The 9930-nt window shown below is 44.7% G+C and overlaps 1 protein-coding gene across 5 annotated transcripts in view; it reads left to right on the top strand.

Moving 5' to 3' along the window:
- Positions 1-704: 704 nt before the first annotated feature.
- ACBD6 (acyl-CoA binding domain containing 6) overlaps positions 705-9930 on the top strand; it is a 149435-nt gene continuing 140209 nt past the window's right edge. Inside the window, exons 1-2 of one of the 5 annotated variants that reach the window (XM_073356575.1) lie at positions 963-1050; positions 2313-2673. In XM_073356575.1, coding sequence (XP_073212676.1) covers positions 2671-2673 — 3 coding nt within the window. In that variant the 5' untranslated portion in view covers positions 963-1050; positions 2313-2670. Of the gene's footprint in view, positions 1051-2312; positions 2674-9930 lie in introns of all 5 variants that reach the window. The other 4 variants (XM_073356570.1, XM_073356573.1, XM_073356574.1 and 1 more) reach the window with 4 other exon arrangements.

Below are 9930 nucleotides of genomic sequence, written 5' to 3'. Positions count from 1 at the left end.
AGTGTGCCCCTATCTGGATGTTGGCCATGGAAAAGAGCCCTGGCCTCTCCTGGAGAGGGATGTGTGGGTTTGAAGAGCCTGAAATATGACTAAAACTCAGGACTGGCAATGAGAGGAAAAGAAAAAAAATGTCTACTCAAATTCCACTAACAGGAAACCACATGCATCACATAGCATTTCTAGATTGCAGTATCACATGACATAGGTGACTACAATGTTTTGGCAGATTCGTCCCTTTTCGGGTATTTGTGACAGAAAAATTAGCATGGAACGTTCTAGAAAAACCTATGTGAATAGTCATGTACTGGAGGTGTCACCTCAAGAGCCAAGAGGATATTGAAGTCTCAAGAGTACCAGCTGTGCTAATAGGTGGTTGTGGTTATGTAGGTACATGTGCACTAGGAAGCCACCCCTTTGTTTCCCAATTGTATTTCTGATCCATGCTCTGACTGTGACCTGCTGTGACCACTGGCCCCTACGCACCCTGACCGTGGGAAACCTACTGCATCCCTGTCCTGACCTCAGCCCTTACGCGCCCTGCCTGGTCCCAAGCAGGCTGCTGCCCTGGGCTCTCTGCTCTGACCAGCGGGCACTGAACCGTATCCCAGAGGGCGAGCAGCAGCCCCCTCCCTGGGGCCCTCAGCGCCTCTCCAGCCCCCGCCGCCCCGCACGCAGGGGCGGGGACTCCGCGCGCGACGGAACCTCCCTCTTGGTGCCCGCGTTTCCGCCCGCGCCGCTCGCAGCGCTGCACCGCGTCTCCGGAGAGGCTCGGCGCGGGGCCCCAGCGGCAGTTACCGGCAGAGGCGGGGAGGGAGCTGCCGATGCAGTGAGCGGGCGGGCCGGCCGGCCGGGTTGGCCATGGCTTCCCCGTTCCCGGCCTCGGCCGGCAACAGCGGCGGCGAGCCGAGCTCCGGGGAGGAGTCGGGCGGGCCGGAGGAGGAGGCCCGGGCGCTGGCGGAGCAGTTCGAGCGGGCGGCCGAGCGACTGCCGGGGCTGATGCAGGCGGCCAGCAGGGAGCAGCTCCTCTACCTGTACGCCAGGTACAAGCAGGTAAGGGCCGGGCTATGGCGGTGACTCCCCGCTTCTAGCGCCTCTATCCAGCGCCGGGCACGCTGAGGCTGGGCTTGCTAAGCGCTCCCGCGCAGGTGCAGCGCCAGCGGTCTTGGCCATTGCACCGCGAGTGTCCCAAGATTGTGGGTCCTGCCTAAAGCCCAGCAGCCCCGTGGCTCTGAGGGAATCTCACCCTTCCCTAGAAAGGTCTCAGGCCTCGTGCTGGCAGAGAGAAGCTGGGAAAAGGGGTCCGAAAGCACCCTGAAGGCCCTGGAGTTGGAAAGTAAAGGACAAGGATTCTTGTGCATTTATTTATTTTAAAATCTTCTCGTTATAAAGAAATTTGGTGGGGTTTTGTTGTTGTTTTGTTTGTGGGGGAGGCCTGACTCATGACTGTTCAGTGCTTGGGATTGACACTGCTGCCTGTGCATGGCTCTGGGTGGTATTTCAACCTTTGTCCAGCCTGGTGGGGACCATGTGTTAGCTGTCACTTTGGGCTGGATGTAGTGTGAGGTGGAGATCAGCCACAGTCAATTGATGGCGGAACACAAGTTAGCTTTTGTTACTTTAGGACCCTTATGTATGTGAACAACCCCTCTGAAGTTAGTAAAAAGAAAAGGAGTACTTGTGGCACCTTAGAAACTAACACATTTATTTGAGCATAAGCTTTCATGCATCCGATGAAGTGAGCTGTAGCTCACGAAAGCTTATGCTCAAATAAATGTGTTAGTTTCTAAGGTGCCACAAGTACTCCTTTTCTTTTTGCGGATACAGACTAACACGGCTGCCACTCTGAAATCTGAAGTTAGTGGAGCTCCATGTGAGAGCCAAGGGTCCACCCATGTGGATCCTACTGCAGGACTGGGGCCTATGAACGAAAGAGCAGTGGCAGTGCTAACTTTTCCACAGCAACAATGTTTCTCAAGTGGTTTTGGGAATTTCCCTCCTATCCTTACAGGTATTTCAGTGTTCACCCAGCCCATGTATTGAAACCGACAACATGGAAGGAGAGTGTCAACTGAGACAGTAGTTTTATAACAGGTGTTTCTCTATTATGATCTAAATTAAAACCCTTCTCATTGCAGACCACCTAGCAGATAGTACACTTTCCGTCACCTGCATCAGATTTAAGGCATTGATTTAGGCACTGATCCTACAAGCACTTAAGCACAGGCTTAGCTTTAAGCACATAAGTAGTCCATTGAAGAGCTAGCTGGTCACTTGTTGCTTGGTGTTTTCTGTGTTTTGTGTTGCTTCTACAGGTGTCCAACCTTTGGACTGTAAAAGGAGCTGGAAATGAGAAAGGACTGCTAATCTAGCTGCCTCCATTTGGGATTACTGCTATGTTAGAGGATGAAAGGAGCTGCGCTCTGGAGCCTCCAGTGTGACTGAAACTGCCAGTCACCAGCAGGAGATGAGTGTCCAGCAGTGAAGGGATCAGATAGTGTGCTCAAAAAGGAGATTGGGTAGCCAGTCCAAGAGAGCAGGAGACAAGCACTGGGAATCTTGTGGAGGGGTCAAGGAGTTGATGATCAGATGGCAGAGAATCATGAAGGGAGCATGAGAAGATAAAACAGAACTGATTGGAATGCAAGATGAAATGAAGAATATGAGTAGACAATGGTTTGTTGTTTTTTTGGGGGGGGGGTTAGGTCAAATGGTTACTACATTAGAAATAGCTAAAAATACCTACTATTACATTTCCATGTAAATTGCTGCTGTTGATGCTATCCAACTGTGGATGAGATCTGGGATGTTGTTCATGAGATAGGAGGCAATGCACTAGAATCTCTCTAGTGGGATGTAGTCCTGCCTGTATAAACGTTTAACAGACCTTGCTCCAGGAGGTCCAGGTCCAGGAGGTTTCTGTTGCTCACAATGTGGCCTTCTCATACTATCTCAAGTGTTTCGTAGCTCCATTGGGTGGAAAAGAGAATACAGTACAGTATGTCAGCTTTATGGTTGCATTGACATCTGATATTGGGCTCCAGGGGATTTCTCATTGCCAGTTGTGAGACGAGAAATGAGGAGCTTAATGTTGTTTAGCTTGAAATTACTATGAGGAAATTCTTCAGAAATTGTTTTCACAAACCCTTGATTTGTTCCAAGCAAAAAGGAGCTGCTAACTGCATTGAGTCACCACATGTTTCAATAGCTGAGGTTTTAGACTGCTGGCAGAGAGGTGTGTGCAATGCATTTGACTGCTCCTATAGAGTAACAACATAATCTGGTGTGTCTTGTTGACCGTATGCATTAACAGTATCGTGTACACAACAAATTACGGAACAAATATATTTTTAAAAAAAATCTCATAAGGGTCTTACCTCTGGAGTCCAGGATGTTTGTAGGCAAGGCTTCCACTCTGTTCTTATCTCATCCTCCTGTGTTCAGTACTAATGCACATACTCAACCTTATAGAAGACTCTCTGTGTTTCGCATTGTCTAGACACAATGGGGCTGGTTAAGGAAAGAGCCTACATTTTTCAGATGTGGGCATCACTCCAGTTAAAGTCAGAGGGAGTCTTGCAAGCACAAGCTGCTGCAGGATCAGGCCCTGTTAACTCTGATGTTTTTGATCTGGCATTTTATGATTTAAGATGAAACTATAGTACTTAACACAACTTCTTTCTAGTCACAGAAGTCGTATCAATATGAACAATAGGCTGCTAATGTATTATCCAGTGGACAGTAGTATTACTTGTGTGCAAAAGGTGCTGACTCTAGATCTGTCTGCTGTTCCTGATTTGACATCCTTGTCTGTCCTCAAGATAGTATTTCTTGTCACCAAAGGCTTTGATTTAAGAGGCAACAACACCATAAAAGAGATGACAATAACAGCTGAGTTCTCTGTTAAAATACCATTCAACCTCCCTGGTCACTCAATTACAGACCTAAAAGTCGCAATTCTTCAAGAAAAAAACTTCAAAAACAGACTCCAACGAGAAACTACAGAACTGGAATTAATTTGCCAACTGGACACCATTAAATTAGGCTTGAATAAAGACTGGGAGTGGATGTGTCATTACACAAAGTAAAAACTATTTCCCCGTGCTAATTTTTTCCTCTACTGTTACTCACACCTTCTTGTCAACTGTTTGAAATGGGCCATCCTGATTATCACTACAAAAGTGTTTTTTCTCCTGCTGATAGTAGCCCACCTTAATTGATTAGTCTTGTTAGAACTGGTATGACAACACCCATTTTTTCATGTTCTCTGTGTATATATATCTTCCTACTGTATTTTCCATTGCATGCATCCGATGAAGTAGGTTTTAGCCCACGAAGGTTATGCCCAAATAAATTTGTTAGTCTCTAAGGTGCCATAAGTACTCCTCGTTCTTTTTGCTGATACAGACTAACACGGCTACCACTCTGAAATTTGTTAAAATACTGTACATTATTTATCTAAAACTATTTAGATATATAAACCTTCTCCTGGAGTTTTACTGCCTTTTATTGGAGTCAGTTTCAGATATTTATTAATTTTGTTTGTGTGTCAGAAGCTTGAGAATAAGGGAGCTGTTCAGTTGTTGGCTCTAGTTAGACAATGGTGCCAGGGCCTGCTAGGGCTGAACTTCAGTAAGAGAGGAAGAATTGTCCAGTGGGTAAGGGTGCTAGCCTAGGACTCTGGAGACTGGTGTCAGATCTCTGCTCTGCCACAGACTTCTGGTGTGACCCTGGGCAAGTCATTTAGTCTCTCTGTGCCTCAGTTCCCCAGCAGTAAAATTGGTATTGTGAGGATAAATGCATTAAAGATTGTGAGGTGCTCAGGCACTACAGTAATGGGGGCCATATAAGTATCCATAGTAGAAATAGAATAACTAGTTGACAAGAGTCCAGTGCCTCATGAGTAAGGCTACGTTTTGGTCATGGATATTATTAGTAAAAGTCACGGACAGTAAACAAAAATTCATGGCCATGACCTATCCGTGACTTTTACTAATAATACCACTGAATAAAACTTGGGTAGTGGACTGCCTGGGCCCCCAAGGGTGCGGGAGGAGGGTGTCCAGGCTTCTTGGGGTGGAGGGAAGACCCCCACTGGTTCTGGGGGGACGCGGGTGGCAGCATGCGGCCCAGGATCCTCACTGGTTCTGGGGTGAGGTTGGCGGGGCCAGCAGGCTCCCTGCCTGGCTCCGTGCCCACCCTGCAACAGCAGCAGAGTTTGGGTGTGGGATATGGGGGGGTTGGGGCACAGGATGGGGTGAGACAGGCTCTGGGTGGTGCTTACCTGGGAGGCTCCCTGGAAGTGGCAACATCCCCCCTCACTCAGCTCCTAGGTGGAGGCTTGGCCAGGCAGCAATGCATGGTGGTTCCTCCTGCAAACCCCATCCCCGCAGCTCCCATTGGCCATGGTTCCCAGTCAATGGGAGCTGTGAAGCCAGCGCTCTGGGCGGAGGCAGTGTGCAGAGCTGCCTGTCCATGTCTCTGCCAAGCAGCTGAGTGAGGGGGATGTCGTGGCTTCTGAGGAGCCCCCGAGGTAAGCGCTGCCCAGAGCCTGCCTCACCCTGTTCGGTGCCCCAACCTCCTGCCCCCTCACACCCAAATTCTGCTGCTGGGGGAGGCGGTGGCCAGAGACTGCCCCAGGAGTGGCTGGTGCGCCTGGCCTGGGGGCTTCTTTAGCTGCCCCTGAGCCAGGTGCACTGGCTGCTGCAGAAGTCATGGAGGTCACGGAAAGTGACGGAATCCATGACTTCCATGACAAACTCACAGCCTTATTCATGAGTGATCAGACTCCATGAAAGAGCTGCAGTATTTGAAGAAGGCTCTCCTAATAGCTATCTAAATGATGGGGTGGTCAGACAAAGTTTAAGTGTTAAAATCCTGCACTCGTAGAAAAACAGAGCTCACATTGATTGGTGCAGGAAATGCATAATTCTGTGTTTTTTATGTGACTTTTCCGTGTGATGATTTTTCAGGACTAGTAGAACATGATTAAACCACAAGTTTGTACTGAAAATAGATTTTTATTTTTTTGGCTTATAGTTTACTGTAACACTACTGTTGTGCTGGGTCTGGGTCAATATGAGTGACATTATTCTCTCTGATCTAATGGGGAACACCATGTCACCTCCTGATCCCTCCCTGGCATTCAGGGCTTACTAATTGGCCCCTGAAGCTGATGCTTCTCCTGACCATCCCAGTACTTGCTAATTTGCAACCCTCACTGATCTGAATTTAGGCCTACCCCACAAGTTAGTGCAGATTAGTGAGTTTTTTCTTCAGCTGCCCTTTCAGTGCAGGACAAACCACATGAAGGAATTCCATTTCTGCGTAAGAAATTGTGTTCACTTGGTCAGCTGATTGCATACAGATGGTCCCAGTTTCGTCCAAGTCTACATTCAAAGCTGTACAATCAAATTCTGGAGCTAGGGTCCAAGTTTGACTTGCCTAAAAGAATTTATGATTTGGTGAGAAATAACCTGCAGTCTGGATATCAATTGCTTTACAATCTACTTCAGTTGTTGAGTAATGTAAAGAAAACAAACTACAGACCATGATTGTTTGACATGAACTGGAGCTTCTCAAGCTTTTTCATGACATGGACCATAGCTTAATAGAGACTCTCATGGATCCCTCCCCTCCCATTCAAAATTGCATGGATCATCTCCCCATAATTTACGATCACATAACATCACTATGGCAAGTACAAAAATTGCTTGCATTGAAAAGTGATATTAGGGAAGTATTTAATGTATTCTGGCTGTCTTTTAATGCAGTTTATCAGCTTGAAACAAGGAGGGCCCGGCACCAAGTGACCAGTCAGCCCTCAATGGACAACCGTATAGGAACCTCTGACTTGAAATAATATTTGGAGCTCATGTCTTTCTGCTAGCTTTGTAGAAGAAGCTTTCTTAGCTTTCAACTGTAGGGACAAGAGGGCTGAATCTTTCACAAATGCTTTTCTCCCTATTATTTGTCAGGAATTCGAGTTAAACATTCTAACTAAAAATCCTTCCATTCTCGACTGCTCTGGTTTCAGTCTCATGTAATGTCAGAATCCCACTAGTTCTTCAATTTTTCAGGAAGTTGTACAGCAAAATGTGAGAAGTAAAGAGCTGATATTTTTAATGTAAAAAATCAAGCAGTGCCCTCTTCCTCCTCACCCCCCCACCCCATTCTTTATTTCTGGACAAAACTCTCGTAAGCCAACTTAATATATCATAAAAAAAGCAGAAAGGGCAAAAGCAAATTTTTTTTCTTTTGCAGGTCATTTTAAAGTACCGTTCCTATATCTGTGTTGGCATCAGTAGTGCTGATGCTATTGCACAGCAGGGAGGAAAGCAATAAATGCCAAATTTAAAGAGGGGAAACTATTGTCAGGTTTTGAAGAGGGTCTTGGAAAACAATTACTAAAGTATTAGGAAAAGTACGTATCTTTCTTTCAGAGTTGTTGGCTGTTTTGTGTGCAATTGTGATATTGGGCTAGAGAATGGCCAGGTTGGGATGTTCTGTTTTGACGGTAGATCATATTTCATTTATATTTTTCAATTTGTAAAAATGTACTCAGTGTCTTAGCGTACAAGAGGAAATGTTTAAAACAAAATCTAAATCACAGTCTGCATAAAATAGGGCTGACAACAATTAAATGAAATTATATACAACTCCCCATGAGGCAAAAACCTGTTTTAACAAAGTACCTTGCTCTGAAGGCCAGCTGAGAAACCCTGTGATTCAAACTGGTGACATTTACCATGAAACAGCAAAACAAATATTTTAGAAAACTTTAAAAAAATTTTTTAAACCCCATTCCCGTTCTGTAAAAAATCTAAATAAAATTACTGCAACTTCGACATCTAAGTTTTTTAAAAAGAGGCATGATTGATGATCGCAGATGCAGGATAAAATAACCTCTTAAGTTGAGGGATCATTAGCTGATCAAGCAGTTTAATTGGCTGAGCTGCAAGTGTTTTATAATAGTTTGATGGATGCAGCTTGATTTTGCTTGACTAGCAATGTCTGACTAACAGGTTGTCATGATCTCTGAAAACTGAGTGCCCATGTTTACTCCATCAGATTCATTTAAACATCCCAATCCCCTCATATTTCATTTATGATAGAGTTTGCCCTGCATTAGGGAGACTTACTATAACAATTGCTTTCAAGGGGGATTATTCCTATTTGCATCAGCATGGCTACTCTGACTTGGCCTCTGGTGTAGGAGTATGCCTTAGCTGGGAATCTGAGTTTGTGATATAGTCATTTATGAGTGATTAAAGAGTGGCTTTTTAATTGGAGTCCTGAAATGTTTAGTTACCAATGCAGGAACATTTAATCACTTTCTTTCCTTGCTTCCCTTTTTTTTTTTTTAAGTCCATGTTTCATTCTATTGTTCATCAAAATGTTTAACCTTTGTGAAAATTCCTTGTTTGTATGCAGATACCAATAATAAGTGACGTGGGCATCAACATTTTCCTGGCCTTTGGTGTCTTTATTCTCTAATGATAGGGTCTGTAAATCCAAATATAATATTAATGGGTACATGTAAATTAATTATGGAGGCATAGACCAACATGTCTTTTGTTTACTACCTGCCATTCCTTATTCTATGCTCCCTGGTTCCTCTCAGGAAAAATTCTGCTTTTAGTTCCTCCTGGACTAGGGTTCAAAGAATTTGTGCCAGTCAGTCTCTCTTCCTCACCCAGACTGTGATCCTGTAGTTGCTCCATGCATGGATCTCCTGTTACCTTCTGGACGTGGACGTGGATCAGCCAGTGTCCCAGGCTGGAATAAGTTTTGGGAAATGCACACTATTCCCTTTGTGGGCAACCCTATTACTGAAAGGCAGCTGTTGGACTTTAGTCAAATAAAGGAAAAGAACTGCAAGTCTTCCTCAGCATTCCTTGTAGCTATGAATTAGGGCTGTTAAGCGATTAAAAAATTAATCGTGATTAATCGCATTGTTAAACTATAATAGAATACCATTAATTTTAATATTTTTGGATGTTTTCTACATTTTCAAATGTATTGATTCTATTTATAACACTATACAAAATGTATAGTGCTTACTTTATATTTACTTTTGATTACAAGTATTCTGCACTGCAAAAAAACCCCCAAGAAATAGTATTTTTCAGTTCACCTAATACAAGTACTGTAGTGTAATCTCTTTATAATGAGAGTTGAACGTACGAATGTAGAATTATGTACAGAAAAAAATGGCATTCAAAAATAAAACCATGTAAAACTTTAGAGCCTACAAGTCCTCTCAGTCCCACATCTTGTTCAGCCAATCGGTCAGACAAACAAGTTGGTTTACATTTGCAGGAGATAATACTGCCCACTTCTTGCTTTCACCTGAAAGTGAGAACGGATGTTCTCATAGCACTGTTGTAGCCAGCATCGCAAGATATTTACATGCCAGATGTGCTAAAAATTCGTATGTCCCTTCATGCTTCAACCACCATTCCAGAGGACAAGCGTCCATGCTGATGACGGGTTCTGCTTGATAAGAATCCAAAGCAGTGCACACTGACACATGTTCATTTTCACAGAATCATGGAATATCAGGGTTGGAAGGGACCTCAGGAGGTCATCTAGTCCAAACCCCTGCTCAAAGCAGGACCGATCCCCAATTAAATCATCCCAGCCAGGGCTCTGTCAAGCCTGACTTAAAAACCTCTAAGGAAGGAGATTCCACCACCTCCCTTGGTAACGCATTCCAGTGTTTCACCACCCTCCTAGTGACAAAGTTTTTCCTAATATCCCACCTAAACCTCCCCCACTGCAACTTCACACCATTACTCCTTGTTCTGTCATCTGCTACCGCTGAGAACAGTCTAGAGCCATCCTCTTTGGAACCCCCTTTCAGGTAGTTGAAAGCAGCTATCAAATCCCCCCTCATTCTTCTCTTCTGCAGACTAAACAATCCCAGTTCCC

This window comes from Lepidochelys kempii, chromosome 8 (assembly GCF_965140265.1).
Source record: "Lepidochelys kempii isolate rLepKem1 chromosome 8, rLepKem1.hap2, whole genome shotgun sequence".
NCBI lineage: Eukaryota > Metazoa > Chordata > Testudines > Cheloniidae > Lepidochelys > Lepidochelys kempii.
This window is presented reverse-complemented; position numbering and strand designations above follow the sequence as displayed.